Raw genomic sequence first — 27,417 nt, 5'->3', positions numbered from 1 at the left:
GCCAGTGTCCTCAGACCTCTGTGCTATCTCACACTTCTGGATTGGACACCATAGAGTCCCTGCGCTCTGATCAGAGTCCTAGGGAGCTGTGCAAATGGCCCAGGGGATTATCCATCTCTCCTCTGCTGCTTCCTTTGGAGCCTTGTAAAGCCTCTGTTGTGGTGGGGAGTGGCACAGCTTGCATTTGAACTTGCTTAAAATCCATGCATCCGGCTTACTGTTCTACAATTTATAACATCAAGTCTACATAAACATTCTTGTAACCCTTGATGTCCTTAAACTTGTTGCTCCTCAAATTTGCTTGGATCTGCCTTTGGCCACTCTTGAAGGGGACAGTCTTCAGAGTGATGCTGGCCCTGTGTTGAGGTTTGAGGACTCCAATGCTGTAGCAGAGAAAGAGAATGTTAGAAGACCATAGGCATTGTGAGAACTCCAGAGCTCTTTTCCACTCAGCAACCACGGTTCTCCTTTCCTGGAGTTTTCAGAGACTGGCCCCAGTGCCTGTCACCAGAAAGAAGGCTAGTGAGAACCCCAAGATAAGATGGGGGCAAAGGCCACATACAGCCAGCACTCACAGGACTCTCTGCTGTTTCTTGAAGAGCCCGCTTCCTTCCATAGTCAGCACACAGTCTTCCACGTGCTCTGAGAGGGGGTTTGAAAACAGCACCTGGATGGAGAGTGGCTGGTTCACAACGGCAGCTCCTAAAACCTAAACAGGGAGATCCAGAGGAGAAGAAGGGAGCAGAAGATTAACCTCATTCCCTAATTCAACAAACATTTACAGAGGGCCTTGCTCTTCAGATCTGTTTCCTGAAGAGATGGACTTCTATGGCCCATGTTTTTTCAGCTATGGCTTAAAGCCAACTTGATGGGTTGTCATTAATGTTTTTTAAAAAATGAAATAGAAGAAAATATCAATGTATACCACACGAGATATTGTTAAGTAAAACTGTGCTTCATTTATCCATCCATAGATGTTTGTATGAAGTATTTTATATCCCTCAACCCAGCATATGGAAAAATCAGGTAAATTGGAATCTCTAGTGATGTTTCCTCTGCTCCAAAGATCTCATCCAAGATTCTCATGCATAATTTGAGTGGATAGAATCTTCTTTGGCACTTTCTTACTGCAACTCTGCTCCATCCCTTTTCTCCCTCATGACATAACGGGCTCATTTCTTTTCACCCCACTGTGTGAGTGAAGAGCAATGGAACATTCAAGGCTGTAGAGAGATGTAAATAGTCTCAGGAAACCTGGAGGCCCTTTTGGAAACACTCCCTAGAATAAGACTCCAGTGGCTTGATTTGCCAGATGCGCCCCACCAGGGGGCACCACAGGCTCGCTTGGCAGGATCTAGGAGGCTGCTTGGCCTCAGGGGGCAGCACTGAAGAGACGCAGACCCATGAAGTCTTGCCACTCAGAGAATCACAGAATGTCACAGTAGGCAGTGTCCGCAGAAGCCAGCTAGTCTAATCTTCTCATCTGATAGTTCAAGAAGCAGAGGCCCAGGGACTTGTCCAAGAATGCACAGCCAAGAAATGGCAAATCAAACCTGAGCTGACCTCAGGCAGTGCTTTTCTCCCCACTCAGGTTCTTCCCATTTGAGCACATAGTTCCTCATGTTGACCCTGGGGAAGGCCAGCAGTGGGAGGCGGCACAAGAGAAGAATCTCTTCCCGTCCTCTCCATGGCATGTGCTCAAGGTCCACCCGTAAGAACTTGGGTGGTGCAAAAGGATGGATACCTTGTCCAGTGTTTTCAGATGAATCTCATGTTTCCGAGAGGGAGGTATTTGGGGACACCAGCAGAGACAGTGGAAAAGAGGGGCTGCTTTCCTGAACAGACTCTCAGAGGGCTACACTCCCCAGGAGTGCAGATCGCCAGGAGCCCCCAGGCCACTTACATTAATTATGATGCCTGGATAGGCTAAGGTGATGATCTTGTCCACCAGGATCTTTTCGGGACTGCTCTTCTCTTCGCCCAGGGCACTGATGCGGATCAGCTTGTCTGTTGACAGGTACTGGCTATACTGGGAATACGGAATTCTACAGGAGTGGGTCTTTGCTAGGGAGAAAACAAAAAGATGAGGTGAAAGTAGCTGGGAAAATCAACTAGGCCTGGGTTGGATCTGGGGAATCTTTCTTTGGGGAAGAGGGGACCAACATGTACTAAGCCCCAGTGAAGCAGGTTCTAGGTTTTCAGGTGGAGAGGTTGAGGTTAAGAGAGGCAAAATGGTTTCCGCAGGGTCATTCTCCTGGTAAATGGAGGAGCTGAGGTTCTAACCAAGTTCTATATGCCTCCAAAGCTCAGGCTTCCCCTACTAAACCAGGCTCTCTTCCTTGAAGTAGTAAAGGGAAGGAAGGAGGAGCAAGAGAAAAGAGGGAAGGGGGTGGAAGGAATCTGCACCAAAGGGAAAATTAAGGCTGGTGTCACAGAGGTCTGTCCCCAGAACTGTGTCATCTGACTTGTCTCCACTGGCATTTCCATAGCCCACTCTGTGTACCCAGACTGTCCCCATACCCAGAGCCCATACCTTCTTCAGGAGAGAATGTGATGAAGGCTGTGTCCTGCCAGAAGGGTGGCAGGGGGCTGCCATCATGCAGCAGGGACTGGGCACTCAGGTTCACTTTGAGGTCCTTGAACTCGAGTGACATGTTGAGGGCCAGCAGGACAAAGCATATGTCCTGGCCCATGTGGGGAGGGTCAAGCAGCTGGAATTTCAAGGAGACCTGGACAACATCACTAGGCCGAAGGGAAGGCGTATGCAGGCCCCGAAGGCCGTCCCTGCTCCGTGGCTCAGGTGTGGAATATTGTGAGTCTGTTTGGTGGGGATCTTCAGACCTTCCAGCCTTCAGCTTCTGAAGAGCCTTCAGAAACACCTGCCTCTCCTGGGGAGAACCTGGAAGGGCAGAGACAGTATCAGCTGTCCTCCTCAGGGAGGTAAGCCTTGGCCAAACACTGCAGAGCTGTTAAAACCCTCATTTCCAACAACAAGCATTCCCTACTATTCATCAGGTGCTTTCTTTCCTTTTTCTTTCTTTCTTTTTTTTTTTAAGATTTTATTTATTTTCTTGAGAGAGAGAACACACTGTGGGGGGAGGGGCATAGGGAGAAGCAGGCTCTCCACTGATCAGGGAGCCCAATGCTCCCCACTGGAGAAAGGGAAGGCCTTCTGGACCTTCTCTTTGGTGCCATGAAAGGCCTAGAACTATTTTTCTTTAAATCACTAGCACTGTTTTACTTATTTGTTTATTTACCTACTTTACCCATTTCTCCCTTCCCACCCCCACCTCTGGTAACCACCAATCTGTATTCTGTATCTATGAACTTGGTTTCTTTTCTTTTCTTTTTTTTTTAGATTCCACATATAAGAGAGGAAATCATACAGTATTTGTCTTATTTCACTTAGCATAATGCCCTCAAGGTCCATCCATATTGTCGTAAACGGCAAGATTTCACTGTTGTTTTGTGATTGAAAAATAATCCATCATGTATGTGTATGTATGTAATTATGTATGTATGTGTGTGTGTATATATATGTATATATACATATATATATATCACATTTTGTTTATCCATTCATCCCTCAGTGGACACTTGGGCTATTTCCATAGCTTAGCTATTATGAATAATGCTGCAGTGAATATGGGGGTGCACGTATTTTTTGAAGTTAAAGTTAGTGTTTTAGTTTTCTTCAGACAAATACTCAAATGTGCAATTGCTGGGTCAAATGGTAGCTCTATATTTAATTTTTTGAGGAACCTCCATACCGTTTTCCACAGTGGCTGCACAACCTTGCATTCCTAACAACGGTGCACAAGGATTCCCCTTTCTACACATCCTCACCACCAACAACAATATAATCCATATACAGTTGAGTAAAATGGGGCTCAGAGAGGTCCCGGCACTTGTCCAAGTCCCACAGCATGGAAGGGGCAGAATCCAGGTGGAGACCAAATCTGCCCAACACAAAAATCTGTGCTCATGGTTATTAAACTCTATTCTGACTTCCCCATGGGAAAGATAAAGGCCCACAAATGAGGAAGACAAAAAGAAAGAAAGAGAGAGAGAAAAGAAAGAAGAAAAGAAAAGAAAGAAGGAAGAAAGGAAGGAAAGAAGAGAAGAGAAAACAAAGTAAAATTCAAGCAAGCTGAATTTCCAGAGAGGCCTGGCTTCAGTCCTCGGTGGTACTGTGGCCAGGATATGCAGGAATACTCACTGGAGCTTCCCTAATAATCCTAGCAGCTGTATTCACGTAGCACTCACTGACCCCAGTGTCTGTCCCACCCCTTCAGTGCGTCCCCACATCCTCCCCAGGCAGAGGCACTTTCCAAGCCTAATTCTAGTCAAAAGAGGATCTCAAGGCATCTACTTCAGCAAGAGTGATGTGAATTAGATTTAACTCACCTGTGGTCTGCTCTTCCCCCAGATGCCATCAGGCCGAGTGGGAGGAGATCAAATACTGCCCAACCGAGCAGCATCCTCAGGCCCATAGGAATATAGCTGCAAACCCCCAAGAATACAGTGGAGCCCTGTGGACCTCTAGCAAATGCTGCCAAAGCCCACCCAGCTTGAGGAGGCACCCTGTGTTGGCTTTCTCCCCTCCCCTGTCTCACTTGCTCACTCTCCTTCCTGCCAGTATTTGCTGGATGGCCTCACAGATCAACCACTTGTACTTGAATCCTTGCCTCAGGACTTGTTCTGGGCCCCCCAACCAAGATAACCCGAGTGGATGGAGGTGAAGCTGGGCTGTGTTCAGTGCTTGCCTCTTGCTGTGTAAAACTACTTCTTAGGCTCAGATTCTGGAGCTTCTCTGTGGGTCCCAAAGGCCCACTTAGACAAACCACAGATTAATTCTACTTGCCAGCACTCCCAGCCACTGCTCAGCTACCCGCCACTCCCCCATTTTCCTTCTTCACTCTTGCTCCTCACTCAGCTCTGGTCCTCAAAGACTATATTTTCACTTGGCTCCCTGGTGGTTGAACCTAGTGATTGGTGTTTCTCAGATCTTGAGAATAAGTTCACGCCTGACTACTTTAGGTGCTTATTAGCACCTGCTGACTTGAGTAAGAAGCCTCTGTCAGGTCTCCCACGTCTCAGATGCGACCTCTGCAGGAGGTAGGTGTCCAGAGTAAACATTCGGCCTTATGTTAGCCTTTGTGCTGGTTGGCGGTCTGGATTGTCCTCCAAATACTCAATAAGACAAAGTTAATTAGGCAATATGTTAAATGAAATTCATTAAATTAACTAATAGGATAGTGTTTACTAAATCCCCTCGCATCTTGAGACAGAGGCTAACTTTTCAGGAAGGCTATTGGTGGGATGCCTGTCAGTGGCCCTACAGTCAGTGTGAACATCTCGTGGAGAATGCTCACTGGCCTGTGGGGATATGGGGGGCGTGGGGTGGCGGTGGGCACATGGAAGTGAGGCAGTGGGAACATCTCAGTTGGCATCCTAAAACTGAGGAGACAGTGGACCCAGGTTCTGTCCTTCAGATTTCATCTGGTTCCCCAGCTGCTGGGAGGTTCCCTAGAGAAGGTGTCCCCAGGACTTGGTCTCTGGCGGGGGCTGGCTCCGTCGTACCTTCTATGTATTTGTAGTTCTCCGTGATGTCGTCTCGCTCGTCACTTTGAATGCTCTTGGTGCTGATAAAATTGCCAACAGTATTCGTGTCCCGGTGAATCTTCTGTTCCTTCCCTCCGTAGACAAGCCAGGACATGCAGTCAGCATTGACCATGGAAAAGGCAAACGCTGTGTCATAGTTCAGCTCCACCTCTCCCTCTTTGATGGCTCTGACGGAGGCAGGGCCGCAGCAGTAGAGGCCTGAGGAGAACAGAAGAGCCACGGTGGTTGGTTTCCTCAGGGTCAGTCAGGGGCAAGGGTGGATTTTGTGGGAGTGGGTTCCGCCTTCTGAACAGCCTCACCGTTGCTGGTCTCCTGAGGTGTGGCATCCAGCACCTGCCAGCCTCCATATCCAGGAGGGAGATCCTTTCGGGCCATCCAGCATTCATTCCACACATGAAAATTCCTAAAGGAAAAGCCAGAGGAGTCAATGTCAAATGACGATAAGGGAGAGTTTGTAGTGCTTGTGTTCTTTCCAGAGCAAGACAGGGGGCTGCGGGCAAATGGACTGCTAAACAGAAAGACAGATTTAGTGCACCCGAGGCCATCAGACCTCCATGGGTGAGTGGTGGCAGCTCTTCCTCGTGTGAGCCTCAGCTTGCTCAGAAAAGAGTTTTCTTCTGGGAACAGAGAGCGAAGACTTCTCGAACTAACTGAGGTTAAAATCCCTCTCTCACTCCCTTCAAAAGATCTTCATGGCCCTTTCCTGTATGTGCTGCTGACTCCCAGGGGCAGTCACAGTGCATCTGGAGGTGAGGTTGCAGGCTGATATCAAATGAAAGAGATGACAGAGGGAAATGTCACCCAGGGCAGAAAACTCTTGTGATGTGAAGATTTTAAACGCAGAATCGGTTTTGTGTTCAGCTGTGGCTCAGCCTTCAAGTTGGGGATACAGAGCCCTGGGACTGGTGAATGTGGAGGGGCCGTGAGAGGGCAGCGGGCTCATGGGTGCAGTCCTGCCCCACTCTCTCCTAGAGGGATTTGCCCCAGAAAGAGATGGGGAAGTTGTTTCTCACCAGACACTGTCCTTCTTCTTATTCTCCAAGATCCTGCCCGTGCTGTCATAATACTCATCTATGATCAGGTTTCCATCTGTGTCGTGGCCAGAGTCAAAGTTGGTGATCACGCGGGTAGGGATCCCCAGGCACCTCATTACTGCAGAAAGAGAAAGTAAAAATCTTCTGTGGGCTGTGGATTCAGGAATCCTATGGATTCTTTGGGCCCGGGAAAGCCACTCATTTGGCACTCCCAGGACCTGTCAGGAGCTGTTGGGGCAATGGGTTGGTGATATTGCCAACCTCTCTTACCACCTTCCTGAGCTCCTCTCTGGGGCTCATTGAAGAGACTCTGGGCAAAGTTTAAGCTTCTGGTTGCTCAGACAAGCACTGCCAAGGCCAAGCAAGTCGTGAGTTCTCCTGCCTGCAAGCAGGAGGGACAGGCACACCTCCTTTGGCAAGACTCAGTGGCCTGACTCGGTCTCACTTCCCTCTTGGCCTTGAATCTCCATCTTCAAGCCAAATAGCTAGGATTTTGACTCAGACCATCAAATTCTTAGAAAAGAGGTCTGTGGTTTGGATTCCCCCTTTTCCATGGGTGTCTTGGAAGCTTATCAAGGAAAGCCTCACAAAGGAAGGCAGAAAAGGAAGGAAACTGTGTAACAAATGCTTAGAAAAGTGAGAATTTGTACCCAATAGAGAAATTCTAGGAAGGAGGTACAACCTTGTTTTTATTCATGAGGAGACATCTCTTCCCTTTGCCAGTCAACTTCTTTTGCTTTGTCCCCATATTTCCCCTCTTCGGTACTCTTTAAGTGCAGCGATATTCTACCACCAATGTTCTGGGGGCCCTCTCCCTTCAAGTCCAGCATTGGCGGTCCACCCCATTCAATAATAATAATAATAGTAGTAGTAGTAGTAACATAGTAATAATAATAATAATTCAATAATAATCACACGTGCCGGGCATGTTGCTAAGTTACCCTCAGGAAAACTCTACACAGAAGCTGCTATTATTATCCTCATGTTAAAGATTAAGACTCAGGGGGTGCCTGGCTCAGTGGGTTAAAGCCTCTGCCTTCAGCTCAGTTCATGATCTCAGGATCCTGGGATCGAGCCCCACATCGGGCTCTCTGCTCGCAGGGAGCCTGCTTCCTCTTCTCTCTCTCTCTGCCTGCCTCTCTGCCTGCTTGTGATCTCTGTCTGGGTGAAATAAATAAATAAAATATTTAAAAAAAAAAAAAAGATTAAGACTCAGAGGCTAAGAAAAGTTAGCAACCTCGACCAAAGTCACACAGCTAGGCAGTTACAGACCTGTCACTCAAATCCTGATTACACTGCTGAGCTCGTGCTCAATTCTGAGCCCACCTCTCAGTATTATGCACACAGTTCAGTGCTCTAGTATTTTCACCTCATTAAACATATCAAGCATTTTCCTATGTGATCAAATATTGGCACAAAGCCTCTCCAGGTCAGGGTGGGGACACATCTCTGGATACACCTTGGAACAGTGAGGAGAGAAGCCCAAAGGGGAACCTGGCGTTCTCTTGGAGTGGCAGGTCTGTGCAGGGCCAAGGAATGAGGACAGGGAGGGAGCAGAGCTGATAAGTGAATTGTGAGTGAAGGTAACAAAGAACAGCCTCCTAGGGGAGGGAGAAGTTTGGAAAAGCTGCCACTAAAGGAACAGGAGACTGGAGGAAGGTGAGAGCATCAGGTGACTCAGGACCATTGCACAGAACACATTTCTGCTAAGATTAGGAGAATCTTAGCAGAAGGGTGGGTAAAAGGATACTCAGAGAAGGCACCAAGGAGGGTGGACAGGGAGAGCAGGAAGCAAGCCTCTGAAATTCACCCTGACTGATCACAAACAGCCAGTTGGAATGTTGGTGGTGGTGTCAACTCCTGCTCAACAAGGCCAGACTGACCTTTCCCACCTGAACACAGGTCATTATTCTCACAGCATTCTGAAGTTTTCTAGTAGACATAGCACACAGCTTGTAATGATTTGTTTGCAAGTAGGCCCTCCTAAGGGCAGAGTTTGTGTAATATCCATCTTTACTATTATACAGCCATTAACAACACAGAGCCAGACCTGTTTTGATTTGGTGCATTGTTGCTAGACAGGTGAATGAGTGTCCCAGGACTCTCTTCCCCTTTCTGGTGATTTCTGACTTGACACCCAGCGCTATCGTAATGACTGTGCACCATGCTTTGAGTAAGCTTGACTGTAAGCTTTGGAGTGGTGATGGATTTGCCCTCATCTGTTCCCATCCCTGGCTTATGAGAGGCCTGGGATGGGGGACAACAGCCTGTCCCAGTGAGGCCACGTGGGGCAAGAATGGTTGTTAACATTCTAAACGATGTTTAGAGTGAGGAGTGTGTGAGTGAGGGGAGTGAGGCCTCCCTTAGCTTCCACATCACACTAAAGGAGCTAACAGCGCCCAGAACTGCATGAGGTTGTACAAACTGCATGAGGTTGTACACACATATTTTTCCTGGGTTCTTGCTCCCTTTGTCCTGCCTGCTCTGTCCTCCCACAAAGAGCTCATCCTCTGTCATGGACTTGTCTCTTCCTGTGTGCCCACAACTTCTGAATTTGAATCTTGGGCCTGTATGGAGACCTCGCTGCTTCTTCTTTTTTTTTTTTTTTCATTGATAATTTATTAACATACAATGTATTACTTGTTTCAGGGGTACAGGTCTGTGATTAATCAGTCTTACACAATTCACAGGACTCCCCATATCACATACCATCCCCAATGTCCATCACCCAGCCACCCCATCCCTCTCACCCCCTCCCCTCCAGCAACCCTCAGTTTGTTTCCTGACATTTAGAGTCTCTTACGGTTTCTCTCCCTCTCCAGTTTCATACTGTTTCATTTTTCCCTTCCCTTCCCCTATGATCCTCTGTCTTGTTTCTCAAATTCCTTATATCAGTGAGATCATATAATTGTCTTTCTCTGATTGACTTTTGCTTGGCATAATACCCTCTAATTCCAAACACATCATTGCAAATGGCAAGATAATGGTTTTTTGGATGGCTGCATAGTTTTCCATTGTATATATAACACATTTTCTTTATCCATTCATCTGTTGATGGCCATCTAGGCTCTTTCCATAGTTTGGCTATTGTGGGCATTGCTGCTATAAATATTCAGGTGCACATGCCCCTTTAGATCACTACATTTGTATCTTTGGGGTAAATACCCAGTACTGCAATTGCTGGGTCGTAGGGTAGCTCTATTTTCAACTTTCTGAGGAACCTCCATGCTGTTTTCCAGAGTGGCTGCACCAGCTTGCACTCCCACCAACAGTGTAGGGACATCGCTGCTTCTAAACACATCCCCAGCTGTGCTTGTCTTCCTTGCCAGCTGAAGGCGTCACCACCATTACAGCGCCAGGCACGGTGCCAAGCACTGCACAGGCATGATCTCATTAAACTATCTCCACAATCCTGGAGTTGTCCCCACTTTAAAGAGGAGAAACCTGAAGCTTAGAGAGGTTGAGGTCACATGGCAGAAAGAGGAGAGCCGGGGCAGGATTTAAGCCCATGTTTCTCTGATCTCAAAGCATCCTCATGCTTCTAGCAACAGGCCACACCGCTGCAACTTCGCCAAGCATCCAGGCAACAGCTCATTCTCAGTGCATCTTTCTCTGTGAGTTTTCACTGCCTAATTCACACCACACTAACCTCCCTTCCCATGCTCTCACTTAATCCCAGTCACCTGTGCTACATATTTTATCAATGGATGGAGCTCTCTGGGATGTCCTGCATTTGTTGATCTTGTCAGCCAGATCACACATCCCCCTGGAGTAGGACTCATAGAGGACACTTTTCGTGCATTTCTTTGTTTCCAGCATAATGCTGGGCACAAAGTAGATGATCATTAATTTTGTGCTGACATGAGTTGTCTTTAACCTGTGGAAAAGATTTCCGCAGACTGTCAGTCCTAGTGACTCACAGTTTGACATGAGACTCAGGTGACTCTTACGGTGATAATTTTGTGGGAGCTGAGTCCCTTGTAAAAGGGAGGTGTGTGTTTTTGTGTGTGTGCACATGCTTGCACGTACACACAGTGATGCTTAGACAAAGGTGGGCATGATATCAGAATAGGGAGAAGGCTGCAGATTTCCCAAGGGATACACCACAACACACTGCCAGCATGAATTACTATGTCTCTTCATTCAGCCATTCAGCACTCATTCAGTGATACGTGTCAGGCCCCTGAGATTAACCAGGGAATGGGTTAGATGCATGCACAGAAATGAAAGACATCCCTGTCCTCAAGGAGTGTAGCTCATTTTTTGACTGGTACATCCCAATGGTGTATCAGAACATGGAGGCTGGGGGCACCTGGGTGGCTCAGTGGGTTAAAGCCTCTGCCTTCAGCTCAGTTCTTGATCTCAGGGTCCTGGGATCGAGCCCTGAATCGGGCTCTCTGCTTGGCAGGGAGCCTGCTTCCTCCTCTCTCTCTCTGTTTGCCTCTCTGCCTACTTGTGATCTTTGTCAAATAAATAAGTAAAATCTTAAAAAAAAAAGACAAAAACATGGAGTCTGTTTGAGGACTGGCCATGAAGCTTCTCACAAGTTCTTTTCCGTCCCCTGCTCCCCTATTACCTCCTCATGTGGAAATGTGACTCTCATTTAAAAGAGACATCAGTGGCGCATCTGGGTGGCTCAGTGGGTTAAGCCTCTGCCTTTGGCTCAGGTCATGATCTCTGTCCTGGGATTGAGCCCCACATTGGGCTCTCTGCTCAGTGGGGAGCCTGCTTTCCCCTCTCTCTCTGCCGACTTGTGATCTCTTGTGATCTACTGTGATAAGTAAATAAAATCTTTAAAAAAAATAAAAGAGAAGTCAGTGTTAAGTTCCAGTTCAATTTGTTGAAATTGTTTGGTCAGCTTTGCTGCCACCTTTCCATGGTTTATACTGAAGAATATAGCCAAAGCTTCAGCTAATAGAATTGAAGGGACTGCATCTAAATATGATGATATTTAGCATCTTTTAATTTTTCCCTGGACACATAAATCTTCTATATGGGAAATGTACCTTCCCCTCCTATGCCTTTAATTGTTCCTTAAGCCTAGAAGGTTATATTGTCTTGATTTTTCAGCTATACCTTCACAAGGTCATATTAGAACTGTTCTTCATTATCTGCAATGGCAATGAATCCCAAAGCTGCTCTAAAAAATATCTACTATAGGGGCACCTGGGAGCTCAGTTGGGTAAGAGTCCGACTCTTGATTTCAATGTAGGTCATGATCTCAGAGTTGTGAGATCAAGCCACAGTCAAGCTCCACACTGAGCATAGATCCTGCTTAAGATTCTCTCTCTCTCTCCCTCTGTGCCTCTCCCTCCTCACACACACACTCTCTCTCTCTCAAAAAAATAATAACAAATAATGTCTACTTAATAAAATACCAAACATATAAAGAAACAGGAAAATATGACTCATAACCAGGAAAATGTCAATCAATAGAACTAGATCTAGAAATGACAGTGATGATAGGATGAGCTGACAAGGACCTTAAAGCAGCTATTTTAAATATTACAAATATGCTCAAGAGGAGGTAAAAGAAAACATGAACTAAGAAGAGAAATGGAAGATAGAAAGAAGATCCAATGGAACTTCTAAAGATGAAAAATACAATATATAAAACAAAAAACATATTGGACAATATATTGCACTATAACAATATATTTTTCCTCCTGTAAGAACACTTTCAGAGTTACATATTAAATACATCAAAATGTTTCCCTCTTATGGGGAGAGGTGAATAGGAATGGGTTATAAGACAAAAGTGAGGAAAAACCAGTTAGTTAGTTTTTTTTTAAGATTTTTATTTATTTATTTGATAGAGATCACAAGAAGGCAGAGAGGCAGGCAGAGAGAGAGAAGGGGAAGCAGACTCCCTGCTGAGCAGAGAGCCCAATTCGGGATCATGACCTGAGCTGAAGGCAGAGGCTTTAACCCACTGAACCACTCAGGTGCCCCAATTAGTTAGTTTTTTAAAAAGGGACATGAAGCAATAGTTGAGATGGGTTGTTGGTTTGTACCAGGATGGTGGCAAGGAAGATGGTGAGCAGTGATCAGATTCTGGAAACATTTAAAAAAATAAATAAATAAAATAAAATAAAAAGGGACATGAAGCAGATCTGTTATGATAAATATTATGAAATGAGGAATATGATTAATTTAACCCTAAACCCTCCAAGGAACAAAGAAAGGAAATAATGTAAAAAAAAAAAAAAAAAAGTGATGGAAATGATGGTGAACTGAATTTTAGGGGATGACCAGAAACGCTTTGTGAATGAGACCCAGCAAGACCTCTGGAGTCCAAGAGGCTGAGATTAAAACAGTATCAGACTAAATATAATAGCTAACATTTATGTAAAGCTAACCAAGTGCCAGGCATTTTTCTACGTGCTGGCCATATATTAACCCACAACCTGGTAAGGGAACATTCCATACAACCCAAGATGTCTCATAAATCAATGGAGAATAATAGTAGATTTGTGTTTGAGCCAAAGGATGAAGCGAAATAATACACCAGGACCTTGGCTGAGGTTCCTTTTGTAAGAGCTAAAGGCTCAGTAAAAACAATGAGAATAACAGTTGTATTCAAATGAAGACAATGAGGTACTTTATAGAGGCCACTACACAACTGAGTGAGAAGAAATCTTAGGTGGACATCTAGCCCGGGTGTGTTCAATAAAGTGTTAAGCAGAGAATCCTATATGCCAGGCAAGACAAGAGTAGGAACCCAATATACAAAAGATATATAGATGGGGTAGTTTTGGATGCAGAGAGGAGGGCCCAGTCCAGAGCAACACAGCCTCCTCATTTCCCACCACCCTTCCCACCATGGCTCTTGGGCCCAGGTGTCTACAGAGGAGGGGAATCATACTCCATAGACCTGCTCACAGTCAGAGTTCATGTCTTCCAAGTCGTTGCTGCTCCTGCCCCATGCAGCTGTGGGCAGGAACAGACAAGGCACCTTCCTAGGATGCCTAGCTTTAAAACAAAAACGAAACCCCAATTTTATTGAAATATAATTCACATACCATGAAATTCACCCTTGTAAAGTGTATAATTCAGGAGTTCTGGTCTAAGATGGCGACGTAGGAAGACCCTGAACTTACCTCCTCCACACACACCAAATCTATCCCTATTTATAGAACACTTCCTCTTGAAGAAGAACTGAGGGCTGACTGAACAGCTTCTGCATAACAAAAGATAGATCACATGGAGAGTGGCAAGAGAGAGGGAGACATAGTGACAAAGGGAACCCCCACCCCAACTCTGGGAACTGCATCGGGGATGGATGATACTGGGAACCACCAGACTTAGAACCCTGACAAATAAGGGGGGTGGGGTGGAGGTAGAGCTGCTGGAACTCTCTTCAGGTTCCCTGTTACTGGGAGTGGAAGGCCAGAACAGGAAAAGCCTGATGACTAAGAGCTGTGGGTGGCCAGCCCGCAGTGCAGAGAAGGTAGGCCAGAGATTTGTCTGAAATTCCTAAAATAACAGCCACCTAAATGAGTGTCAAAGTAAAAGCCTGTTCAAAAAATTGGAAGTGTATCTTTGATGCAAGCAAATTTTCCTTTTGGTGATTTTTTTTTTTCATTAGGAAGTTGAAGTTAATATGTTGACGTTTAAAAAGGCCGTTCTGAACAGAGGCAGTGCTGCAGAGGGAAGAATGCATTTCTGAGTCAGACACAAGAGTCACTTGGTCACTTCAAGCCTCAGTTTTCTCATCTGTAGATGATGCTACCTCGCAGGTGGTCGTGAGTGAAAGTGCCCAGCATATGCCTGAAGTCCAGAGAATGCTGGGTAAATGGCAGTTGCTAGTGAGGTTTATGCATCAGTATAGCCTAGTGGTCACAGCGTGCCAGACCTGGATATGAGACCTGCCCTGCTGCTCAGTTTACTCGTCTGCAAAGTGGAGATGATGATGGTAGACCCTACTTCCTAAGGTCATTTGGGGGGATCACACGAGGTGATCCTAGCTGTACTTGCTAAACATTCCCGGCCCTATTTATTCTTAGCACTCTTCATGTATGTATTCCCTCAGTTCTTCCAATAACCCTATGAGGTAGGTACTATTACTTTCTCCATTCTAAGTCTGCGGCACAAGTTAAGTGACTTGCCCAAAGCTATTCAGCCAACTGATGGTAGTGCTGGTATTTGAACCCAAGCAGCCTACCTCCAGAGTCCACATGCCTCACCATTTAGGTTGTCAAGATTTTAGCACGGTGCCTGGCACTAAAGAGGTCCCCAGTAAATGACAGCTATTGTGAGTGTGAAATAACAATACTAACAACAAATGTGCTTTGGCAGCTATATTGGGCTAAGGAATTTGATAAGCCCTGGGATTTGATAAAGGCCAGGTCTTACTCATCTTTGTATCCAAGAGTACTTACAGCACCATACCTAGAATAGAATAAGGACTCAATAAGTGTGGCTGACTGAAAAATCAATTTTTCAAACAGATGCACTTATTAATATACCCCACAGTGGCCCTTTTGGGGAAGGCTGCTCTGCTTGAGCTACAGTTGGATCAAGTCACATTTGACCCACTTTGCCCAACCCTTTGCTTCCCAGGTCACTAAGGGGCCACGATTCTTATAAACATTTTAATTGGCCTGCTCTCCTTGCATAATCTCCATTTACCGGCTCCACCCCTCTCATCACCCAATTCCAGACAACCACACCCAAAGCCCTAGTCCTCTCTGTCCTCACACACACACCCAGCCCATTCCCCTCTAGGTTTTTCCATGCAGAGGAAAGTTCCCTCTCCATCATGCCCAAGAGTAATCCATTCTCTGCCTGCCAGTCCTGTGTCTGCTCCCTGGATGACTCAGACACCCCAGTTCGCCCATATCTCTGTGGCTCCCCGGTATCAAAGCTGTTGAATTCCTGGTTTCCTGTGCCTGAGCAATCGAAGCCTCCGAGTCAAGGTGTGGCTCTGCAGTGGCAGAGGAGGAAGAGCTCAGGACTTCTTCCTCATCAACCCATGTGAAGTCATCCTCTGTGGGTGTTTGCAGAAACTTCCTTGTACCCTTGGCCAGAGGCCTGGCACTGGCTCCCCAGCATCAAGGTGCAGGGGTGTCCCTAGGCTTCCCCAAGAGTCCAGAGATGGGCTTAGCAGACATATGCACACAGACTGCACCAGGTTTTGCCATACAGGGAACTTCGTTGTTGTTGTTTTTAAGATTTATGTATTTATTTTAGAGAGGGACTGAGAACACAGTGGGGAGGGGCGAAAGGAGAGGGAGAGAGAGAGAATCTTAAGCAGACACCGCTGTGAGCACAGAGCCTAATGCGGGGCTCCATCTCATGACCCTGAGATCACGACCCGAACCGAAACCAAGAGTCGGATGCTTAACCAACTATGCCACCTAGGCGCCCCTGTCATATAGGGAATTTCTACATGAAAGGCCTGATCCCTCAAGGAACACTAAGCTGGTCTCCCTGGACTAGAGGGTGCTCTGAGCAAAAGTAGTTATTTGGCCTCTTTTCCCAGCTAACAAGAGTAAGAGTTTCCTGACCATGACCCAAGTTAGGTACACAGATATGCATGCCTAAAGGCTGAGAGCTGGCTAGGCATGGGGGGGCAGGGTGAGGGTCAGGACCAGTAGCAGGTTGGGCCCTGGGTGAGGCAGAAGGCTTCCTCCTGCTATGTCTAATATGTGACTCATTTCTAGGTATCAGTTGCCTCAAGATTCACCACTCCCCCCTTTCTTCTGCTTGCTCCTCTTGCCACCTACAAATCAACTTCCATCTGCTTTCCTTCTCCATTACATATTTTTATTTTATTTTTTAAAATTTTAAAAGATTTATTTATTCATTTATTTGAGAGAAGGAGAGAGAGAGCGTGCGTGAGCAAGCATGGGAGCCCAAGCAGGGTGTGGGGAGTGTTGGTGGCAGAAGGAGAGGGAGAGAATCTCAAACAGACTCCCTGCTGGGCACAGAGCCATCTCTCCAGGCCTCAATCTCATGACCCTGGGATCATGATCTGAGCTGAAATCAAGAGTCGGATGTTTGATTAACTGAGCCATCCAGACACCCCCACCTCCCATACATAATTTTTAGATTTTCTTCTACTAGTTTAACATATACTTCCTATCTGAAGAACTGATCTCCCATTTTCCTTCATTCCCTATCTCCCTTGACTGAGTCAGGCCTCTAGACCTGCTGAACATGAGACAACTCCAAATTCAAGGTCATTTTACTTCAGCTGCCATCTTGCTCTGACCCTATACGGCCCACACCACCACTGTGATGCACATTTCCCTTCCAGGTCAAGATCACTCTCCAGGCTCAGAAAGGACACTAATCAGTTTGTAAGTTTTCTAATTACTTGACTTTTCATCTCATTCCTGTCTGGAACCAGACAATTTCTAGCCAGGCTCTTAGGCTGTCCAAAACCAAAGGAAGAGAAGAGTGGGGAAGGGTGCAATTTCATCCTCAGAACCACCCTCTAAGATAAGCCCAGACACATGAAGCCTGAAGCCAGTGATGAGACAGTTCTACAGAAACGACTTCCTTTGAAACATTCCCTGGTGGGACTTGTGCAAGACTGGAACGAGAATGGTTCAGAGGGCTATGACATGGGCCAGAACACTTTGGGTTCTCTCCATGGGGCCCTTTCGGGTCCCTACCTGTGCACATGATGGCAGCAAAGACCCAGCACTGCCCGTAGCGCACTGGCTGGCAGCCTGCGGCATGCCACTGTTTCAGGATGGCCACACTTCCTGTCCACTCCGCAGGGTTGACCCCGTCTAAGTAATTCTCACTCCAGTTTCCATTGAGCACCCCGTTGTCATCGTTGCTGTTGATCTGAAGAGAAACCATATGCAGACACATTAAAAGCATCCTTTTTCTCAGCAAGATGTAATGTGTGGGCTTCCTCACAAGGTTTGTGGGCCTGAGACACAGCAGACTCCTTGATCTCATTTTACGTGGGACTTTCCAGACCTGCTAGGGAAGGGGTGGGGTGGGAAGCCAGCCATTCTGACTTGTCTCCACTGTTAATTAGTTTATTATTCTATTTCTACCCACCCCCTTCAAAGCAAGAGCTCAGCTTTTCGAGCTCTTAAAAATCCTTCAGAGCAAAGGAAATTTCTAAAAGACAAGACCATTTCCCAAACCAGAGCTACACTCAGCCTTCCCTAAAAATTGCAGTTTGGAATTAATCAAGGTGATGGCCCACACCCAGCTAATTCAGACCTCCACTGAGAAAACCTGTTGCCCAGATTTTTGTCCTCAGTCTCAGCCAAATTGGCCTTGCCCGAGGGCCCCTGCTCTTAACTCTTCATCCCTCCGTTGCAGGGGGCAACTGTGAGTCGGCACCCCAACCCCACACAGGGCTTCCTCCCTCTCTGGACATACCCTGAGTGGGCAGAGCCAGAGCCAGATCCAAGCTCACCATGGCACACACCACTCTGCTGAGGTAGACCGGGCTTCCCCGCAGGGCACAGTCTGTGGCTGGGTCGATCTGGAAGTTCAGGCTCTTGTCTAGCAGCTCCAGGCAGATGTCTATGATATTCTCTTCAAACTATAAGGGGAGATGCAGAGGGGCAGAGTGCCCATAATTGGCACAGGCAGATATGGGAAGAAATTCATGACCCACCCCGCCCAGCTCTCAAATAGAGTGTGTTTGTGGAATGCAGACCCGTTTGGAAGGTAACTGTGTCCAGTAGCCCAGACACGAAGTGCATCCTAAGCCAGATGCAGGGTCTCAGAGCTCTGAGAGCTCTGGGGTCACAAGCCACATGGTTTGCATATCCTACAAATCAAAGCTCTGGTTAAAAGGAGCCTGGTTAAAAAGTCTCTTTTTCCCTCTTCACCTTTCAATGCCCACACTCCTGGAGCCTATGGGATGTTCTTGCTGAAACCATGTTGCCTCATCCTCCACCTCCAGCTGCTGACCCAGCTCATCATTGGCAGCTGTGGCTCAGGTGCTGCTGCCAACTTGCCTTGGCACCTGTGACTCAGTTGGGCTCTGGAATGACTAATAGCATGTGAGGTACAAAAACTTCCCACCCAAGGCAGGCTGACTTGTCCTTCAGGCTTGACATGGATGCCACTTTATCTGAGGCTTTCCCTGAACCTGAACCTGTTTTAGCTTCAGGTAGGATGGAGTTAAGTTCTGTCTTCCCTGCCTGAGCATATGCTCTGTCTCTCTCTAGCTGTTCTTCTACTTTTTTTTTTTTTAGATTTTATTTATTTATTTGAATGAGAGGGGGGCATGAGCAGGGGGGAAAGGGAGAAGCAAGCTCTCCGCTGAGCAGGGAGCCTGACGTGGGACTCAATCCCAGGACCCCGGGGTCATGACCTAAGCCAAAGGCAGACACTCAACCAACTGAGCCAACCAGATGCCCCCCTCTCCAGCTGTTCTTGCAACTCTATGCCCCAGAACTGGCACAGTGCCCAACACATAGTAGGGATTCCATGCATTCAACTCCACAGTTGAATGAGAGTAAATTAATGCATTTATTCCCATGTAATATCCCACTGGACAGTAAATAGGATTAGGAGGCTTCTTTGACCCATCTTCCTCAGGGGACAGTTCCATCAGTTCCCTTTTCTGCTTTGAAATGTTTGAAGTCCTCTGGACCTTCAGAATCAAAGCTTTCACCTCCTCTAAACATAAGACCTTCTCTGATCTGGCCCCCTTCTACCTCTCCAGCCTCATGTCTCAACACCTCCTGCCTCATCATTTTGCTTCAGCAAAATCAGATTCCTTGTAACCGTTGCAGCAGACCAAACCGTTTCTCCCCTTTGTATTTTGGCTAATGTGTCACTCTGCCTGGGATATTTTCTCCACTTTCCTTCACTTGGCTCAGTCCAAACATCTCCCTTCCTAGGAAGCTTCCTTGAGAGCTCCATGCCCAACCACATGCTCCTCCTCTGGTCTCCCAGAACCTCCTGTGCCCATCTAACTCTTTGTAATACCCATTGCATGGTCAGTGACCTGCTTATGTGACTGAGTCTCCATTACACCGTTAGCTCAGGGACCGCGTTGAATTCATTTTCACATTCCTAGCACCTAGCACCCAGCCTGGCCTTCAGTAGGCGTTCAGTGTAAGTCCACTAAATGAGAGGCAAGGAGAAAGGGAGGGGGATCAGAAAGAAGCAGTTTGCTCACTTCTGTTGCTCACAGATGATGGTAAGCTCCTGTCTCTAGGGGCTCTCCAGATCCTCATTTGTCCATGCTAAGTGAGGAGCTGGGGAGGTCAGTTGGGGTCCGTTGAGGCTGCCAGATCTCATCTTACCTATGGCCACCTGGGGGGACCTAGGCTGTGTGGCTGCAGCCACATGTGTTAGAGTTCGATTTGGGCAGGTCTAGGAGAGGAACCCATATCAAATGGACACAAGGGCCTCCAGGATTTCCCAGCCAATAGCCAGCTGGCAGCGGGAGCTGGTCTTCTCCTGGCAACGGTGTTGAGAGAGAACCCTCTTCCCTGGCTTGGTGTTGTACTTCCTGGAGCACCTGCTGGAGGCTGAACTTTATGTGGGAGGCAGGCTTTCATCAAGGCAGAAGTTGCAAAACACTGCGATGAACACAATGCAATTTTTATCAAAAAATCATGTTTTAGAATATACACAGAAAAGAAAATGTAGAGAAACATACACCATGCTGGTGACAGTGCTTAGCGTGGCCTTCATACGCCAAGTACCTATTTTTGCAATGTTTCTTGTAAAGTTTTTTAATCAGCCAGGTATTAGTTTTATAATGAAAAAGATATCAAACTAACAAAGAGGTAATAGTAACCAGGAGGGAAATGCATTGCTGCATGTCCCTGAGATGTTCAGGGACAAGTTACCTCTGTATGACAGAACTGATCCTAGGGTCTGTGGCCTGGGCGATGAGGCTGAAGTGAGAGAGGCAAAGCGGGCCCTGGTGGAAACAGCTCAACAAACAAAAACCAGGCACCCTCATGGCCGTCATCACTCTTGTCCCTTCATCCTCATCATCATACTCGAAGGAATTCCAGGGTGGGTGCCTTTAGCTGCCCTTCCCCCTTGGATCCTGATGTCCAAACCAGACAGGATCAGCAAAGAACATCTTCCAACTGTCTATGACTGCTCCTCTAGCTCCCTGGAGTGTCATCTCACACCTTACTCTTCCCATTTCTCAATTTTGGGTGAACCCTGCATGAAGAGAATCCTCCCACCCTGCTCCTGTTCCCCTCTTCCCATGAGCTGTGAATAGGACTGAGACTCACCTGTCCATAGTTCCAGGGGCATGGGCGGATCCAGTTCTTGTTACCTTGGTAAATGAAGCCGTAATCATTCACAACATATTCCTGCCTCTGGGGCTCACTGTCCAAGTAGACAGAATCATCTAGGAATCAAAGTGGCAGGACACAAAGCAAAGAGGTCATTTTGCCCTTCCTGCCCCATTCCCATCCCCAGAAGACAAAGTCCCATGGAAACTGAGCTCTGGGAGCACCTGGTTCGCTCACTTGGTTAGACTGCCTTTGGCTCAGGTCATGATCTCAAGGTCCTGGGATTAAGACCCACTCTGGACTTAGGGCTCCAGCTTCTGGCCTTAGCAGGGAGTCTGCTTATCCCTATCCTTCTGCCCTTACCTTTGCTTTCTCTGTCTCTCAAATAAATAAATAAAATCTTTATTTAAAAAAAAAAAAAAGCTCTGGGGAGGGCACTGGATAACACCAAGAGGGGCAGAAGGCGGCTGGTTCTTGGAGAGACCCACCTTCTACAGTCCCTCAACACCTGCCACAGGTTCACTCCAAACATGAGGTTGAACAGAAAAAAATTTACCTTTGGTGGAATTTCTTGGTTCACACAGCACATTTACATCCTCACCCCGTTTAAGAATGAGGGAACAGGCTGAAAGTGGTAACTTGTCCAAATCACATGTAAGTACAGAGTGAAATTTGAACACAGAATCCATATGACACTATATTCCATGATCTTTCTGCTACACTCAACTAATCCTGATTGGAAAAAAGCAAACCAGAATTTTGGGGTTGGCAGTAACCTCCTCATTCATTTTGTAGGAATTTAGTCTAAAGACAGTATTTTGGAAGTACACAGAGATTTGGATGCTAAGCTGTTTATCTGAGTGCTGTTTATGACACTGAAAAGCTGGAAACAACATAAATGCCTGGTTCTTGGAGCTGATTAAATAGCCATACTTCTGTACACTATTAAAATAAGATCATAATGGGGCACCTGGGTGGCTCAGTGGGTTGAGCCTCTGCCTTCGGTTCAGGTCGTGATCTTGGGGTCCTGGGATTGAGCCCTGCATCGGGTTCTCTGCTTGGCGGGGAGCCTGCTTCCCCCTCCCCCTCTGCCTGCCTCTCTGCCTACTTGTGATTTTTCTCTCTGTGAAATAAATAAATAAAATCTTTATAAAAAAAATAAGATCACAAAATTGTATATATAGGCATCAAAATCTACACATGATATATTCAGATTAAATGGGTTATATAATAATGTTATAACATAAATTGATGTTTGTTAAAAACATATTTATGCAGAGGATTTTGAAGGCTATTCTAAAAGGGGTTAATAGTAATTTTTTTTTCCTTTTTCCTATTGCTATTCTCCAGATTTTCTGGCATGAACATGTATTACTTTCGTGGTATAAAAAAATTATCTTTGGGACGCCTGGGTGGCTCAGTGGGTTAAGCCTCTGCCTTCAGCTCAGGTCATGATCCCAGGGTCCTGGGATTGAGCCCTGCATTGGGCTCTCTGCTCAGCAGGGAGCCTGCTTCCTCCTTTCTCTCTGCCTGCCTCTCTCCCTACTTGTGATCTCTGTCTGTTGAATAAATAAAAAAAAATCTTTAAAAAAAATTATCTTTTTAAAGTTGAGAATGAACGAACAAAGGCCATGGGAACAGGTGTCCCCTTTGCATTGTCCTGGAACAGTCTGGAAGTACTGCCAAACCCTTAGGTAAAAGTGCTCCCCTTGCTTCCTCAGACTCAGCCTCCATGGTGGAGGATGACCCCTGGGCGAGATGCATTTTATTGAGGTCTTTCACCAGGTGAGACCTGTGGGTTCACGGTTGAGACCATACACATCCCTCCTCACAGTGGGGGCTAGCAGTGGCCAGAACTCCAGGGTGGGGCTCCCCAACCAATATCTTGGACATGGTCATGGGGTAGCCACTGAACCTGACTTCAGCCCCTAATTGCTCTCTAGTCCCATAGTGAGACTCCCTGGAACCTGGATAGGGCACAGCTACAAAAAAAAGTCCTCACAGATATCGCTTTCCTCCTCATAGCAAAGGGGAGACCTCAGTACAGTCTGAAATCCACAGTCTTGGAGGCCAGGAGGAGTGTGTATAAGAGAGGGAGAGATAGAAACAGACAGACAACTGTCCTCCTTGACCCAGTGGCAGGGCCTTTTCACATGGCTAATGGGTGAGAGCTCTGGGCCACTCAGTGACACTTGCTGTGTGTGGTGGGAGGCGGTTAGAGATGCTAGATTCCAGCCAGGTTCCTTTTTTTTTTTTTTTTAAATTTCAATTCATTAACTATCTTTTTAAAGATATTTATTTATTTATTTATTTATTTGACGGAGAGAGAGATCACAAGTAGGCAGAGGGACAGGCAGAGAGAGAGGGGGAAGCAGGCTCCCTGCTGAGCAGAGAGCCCAATGTGGGGCTCGATCCCAGGACCCTGAGGTCATGACCTGAGCCGAAGGCAGAGGCTTAACCCACTTGAGCTACCCAGGTGCCCCCCCAGCCAGGTTCTGACACCACTCACCTGGCCCCCTTGGGATAAGGTTGGGGGAGCAGTAGATGAGAGGGTGGAAGGGGAAGGGACATCCTCTAACTAGAAGTAACACTGTTGAGCCCCATTCTCTACTATCAGCTCTTTCTGCCCTTCTTCCCACTCTTTCCTCTTGGCTTGTCCTTCATTCTGCCCACACCATGTCTATATGTCTGTATAACTACTCTGCCCCCAGGTAGATTTAGATGACAGGGATTGTGGGGACATGTAGTGCTGGGCTATTCCATGTAGCTTTGTTTGTCTAAGACAAAAACTGGAAATAGCCAAAGTACCCATAAGTAGGAGACCAGTTAAAAACATTTGGTGCATCCAAACAGTGGAGTAATTGTAGCCATTAAAAAAGACATATTGATAGGAAAATACATTCAAAATTGAATTGTTGAATGAAAAAAGCAGGGCATTCTATGTACCATATAATCCCATTTGTGGTATGATTATATAATCACACACATATGCATATATGTATAAGTACATATTTATTTAAGCATAAAACATTTTTGTAAGGCTGCACAAGAAAGTGTGAACAGGATTTTCCTCTGGAAGATGGAACTTGGAGATTGGAATGAGGTTTTACTCGTCACCTTATACTTTCCTTCCTGCCTCCTTTCTTTCTATCTCTCTTTCTTTCCCACCTTCCCTCCCTTCTTTCCTCCCTTCCTCCTTCCCTCCCTGCCTTTCCTTCCTCCCTTTTCTCCCTTCCCTTCCCTTCTTTCTTTCCCTTTACCTCATTCCACACTCAATGCAATTTTACTTATAATGAAAAAATTTAAGTTAACTTAAAAATATATGGTGGGGCACCTGGGTGACTCAGTTGGTTAAGTGCCTGCCTTCAACTCCGGTCATGATCCTGGAGTCCTGGGATGAAGCCCTGCATCTGGCTCCCTGCTCAGTGGGGAGTCTGCTCTCCCTTGCCCTCTGCCCACCCCCACCCTTGTTCTCTCTCTCTCTCTCACTTGTTCGCACATGTGCTTGCTCTCTCAAATAAATAAATAAATAAATAAATAAATAAATAAATAAATAAATAAAATATTTTAAAAAACATATAGTAAAAGTAGATGTTAATAGTGGTCAAATTTAATTATAATAGTTTTTAAGTAAAGATAACTAGTCTCATTTTTTTTTTAAGATTTTATTTATTTATTTGACAGACAGAGATCACAAGTAGACGGAGAGTCAGGCAGAGAGAGAGAGGGAAGCAAGCAGGCTTCTTGCTGAGCAGAGAGCCCGATGCGGGACTCGATCCCAGGACCCTGAGATCATGACCTGAGCTGAAGGCAGCGGCTTAACCCACTGAGCCACCCAGGCGCCCCAACTAGTCTCATTTTTTAAAAAAGATTTTATTTATTCATTTAACAGAGAGGGAGAGTACAAGCAGGGAAAGCAGCAGGCAGTGGGAGGGAGAAGCAGGCTCCCCGCTGAGCCAGGAGCCGGATGTGGGACTCCATCCCAGGATCCCGGGATCACAACCCGAGCTGAAGGCAGACGCTCAACAAACTGAGCCACCCAGGCCTCCAAGCCTGGCTCATGTTTTTAAAATTCTAAATAAGTAAATAAATAGCAACTAGTCCCGCCCTCTTTGTTGGTGGTTGGGAGTAGCTGCTGAGTGCATGCAGTTGGGAGGTTTCTGGTAGCCAAGGAACAGGAGTCTAGAAATCCTTGAGCCTGGCTCTCTGTGGCACTGACAAGGGGGCAGAGACAAGAGGCCCCCACACAGACACTCGCCTTACCTGGGCACCAGGGATTGAAGAGCAGGATGAACTCCCCAAGCTGGTAGGCTGTGACAGATCTCTGGAAAGAGTCAATATGAACTTTCAAGAGATACCGACCCACAGGTGCCACAGGAGGGGCGCACAGGCTCACCTCCAGGGAGCTGGCCCCATTAGTCTCCAGAGAGGCAATCCATGGGCTGGGGCCATGCCGACCTGTTAGGCTGAACAGGGCTCGAGTCCCATTGGACAGGTCTGGTAGGGGTCCTGGAAGGGAAGCAGAACAGAGGCTCTGTGTTTCAACCCTCCAGAATCTCCCTAAATACATTACACACACACACACACACACACACACACACACACACACTCACACCCTCAGGGGTCCTCACCAGTTTCAACGACAAAGATGATATTGTCCAGGTCTGGCTGGAAGCCCCGGTTCCTGAAGTACAGAGTGACGTTGAAGGACTGGCCCCGGCGGACTAGGAGGCGGTCAGAGCTGATCTCATCTGTGTGGTGCCGCATGTTGTTCTGGGAGCTCTGGAGGTCTGTGAGGGCCACTTCCAGCCCTACAACAGAGCAGCCAGGAGCATGTGAAAAAGCAGGGTTGTGAAGCCTGGTCCAATCCTGCCCACCACTTATTAGTTGTACAAAATTGAGAAAGAAGCTTAACCTCTCTGTGCCTCAGTTTCCAAGTCAGTAAAACAGAATCCATGATACCAGCCTTACATGGTTTTTATGAGGATTAAATGAAGATTCCTACATGCAGGTGCCTCTTTCTTACTTCCTTTACCCTCCCTTCCTTGCTTCCAGGACCCTCTATCCGCATCTTGCTTACACTCTCCTGGAGATGCATGGTTTTCTGCCTCTATCCAACCCCTTTTGTAGTCCTGGTCAAGTGTGATCACTCCCTTCAGCCTAGCATATCTCCAGATTCACCCAGCATCCAGCTTTTGGACTCAAGTTAACAGTTTCAGTTGGCCCAGTATCAGCCTCCACATCTAGATCTGGTAGTACTATGCTTTTAGCAATTTGCTGACTCTCTGCCCATCACTAATGCCATGTGCCTATTGCCCTGGGAGTTGGGATTCTGAGGACAGTCAAAGAAAGGCCCACTCCCAGGGGCACCTGGGTGGCTTAGTCAGTTAAGCGTCCAACTCTTGGTTTTGGCTCAGGTCATGGTCTCAGGGTTGTGAGATTAAGCCCTGCACAAGGCTCCACACTAAGCGGGCAGTCTGCTTGTGTTTCTCTTCTTTCCCTCCCCTTTGCCCCCCCCCCCGAATAAAAATAAATCTTAAAAAGAGAAGAAGGAGGAGGAGGAGGAGGAGAAAGGAAGAAGAAAGAAGAAAGAAGAAGAAAGAAGAAGGAAGAAGAAAGAAGAAAGAAGAAAGGCCCACTCCCTGCCTTCTGGAGCTTCTAATGAAACACAGATTGATCTCACTGTTCTCCAAGTGTGTCTCCCCGAAAGAGGCTCCATTTGTGACTTCCTGATGTTTGACCATGGTCTTACAGTGGTCCCCAGGCACCTGGGCTCACAAGCTTTAAAGCACAACTGGCTCTCCTATCTCCTTCTTAGTCTTTATGCATTCGTGTGTGACAAGTCCCTTTACCCCAATTAAAATATCTTTGATGCCAACCCGTCCCTTTCCAAATTTACACAATTCTGGCCTCCTCACTTCATACCTAGTGACCATAAGAGCCTCTATCAGATCTCCTGCTTCCTACTCATCCCCTCCTAACACATCACCAGATTTTCTTTCCTCAAGACAAATTGATCATGCCAACCTTTTGCTCTAAAAGTTCTGAGATACCCCACAACCCACCATACAAAAGACACACTCCTTAACCTGACATTTATTACCACACCTGGTCTTCACCTACACTTGCATTCTCACTTCTCACCACTCCCATTATGGACTCTCTCCTCTAGCCAATCTGTCCTCAAGCAAATGGTAGCCTTGCCTGTCCATATATTTTGATCCTACTGTAACGCCAACTTAGAATGGCCTCTCATTCCATCTGTCCCAACCAAATATCTAACCAAATTCCACCTGTCCTCCAAGGTCTGTTGAAGACCCATCTGTTTCATGAAGCCTGCCCCAGTTGACCCACCCTTCTTCCCATTTCCCACTGACCTGCCGTACTTAACTGCATCACTTACAGAAAATCTTAATTGCTTCATTTAGTTAATACCATGCTCATTTTTTTCAATTTTATCAAACTTTTACTGAGAGCCTACTAATTTCAGGATCAGCATGAGACCTTCAGGTAGTTTTGTCAAGTTTTTGTCTGTCTTCCACCATGAGGATAGAGGCCTAGCT

The 27,417-nt window shown here is 46.6% G+C and overlaps 1 protein-coding gene across 1 annotated transcript; it reads right to left on the bottom strand.

Annotated features, from left to right (window-relative positions):
- Nucleotides 1-118: 118 nt before the first annotated feature.
- TGM5 (transglutaminase 5) lies at nt 119-26,598 on the bottom strand. Its single transcript, XM_032857046.1, has 13 exons — nt 26,538-26,598; nt 25,486-25,665; nt 25,118-25,363; nt 20,852-20,970; nt 18,049-18,177; nt 17,282-17,459; nt 6,639-6,777; nt 5,925-6,028; nt 5,584-5,823; nt 2,534-2,899; nt 1,904-2,064; nt 576-709; nt 119-383 (listed from the first exon to the last, which is right to left on the bottom strand). Exons 1-13 carry the CDS (start codon nt 26,596-26,598, stop codon nt 230-232), a joined length of 2,211 nt encoding a protein of 736 aa, XP_032712937.1. The 3' UTR covers nt 119-229.
- Nucleotides 26,599-27,417: the final 819 nt, after the last annotated feature.

This window comes from Lontra canadensis, unplaced genomic scaffold, assembly GCF_010015895.1.
Source record: "Lontra canadensis isolate GAN:19392208 unplaced genomic scaffold, GSC_riverotter_1.0 scaffold12, whole genome shotgun sequence".
In the NCBI taxonomy this organism is placed as follows: Eukaryota; Metazoa; Chordata; class Mammalia; order Carnivora; family Mustelidae; genus Lontra; species Lontra canadensis.
This window is presented reverse-complemented; position numbering and strand designations above follow the sequence as displayed.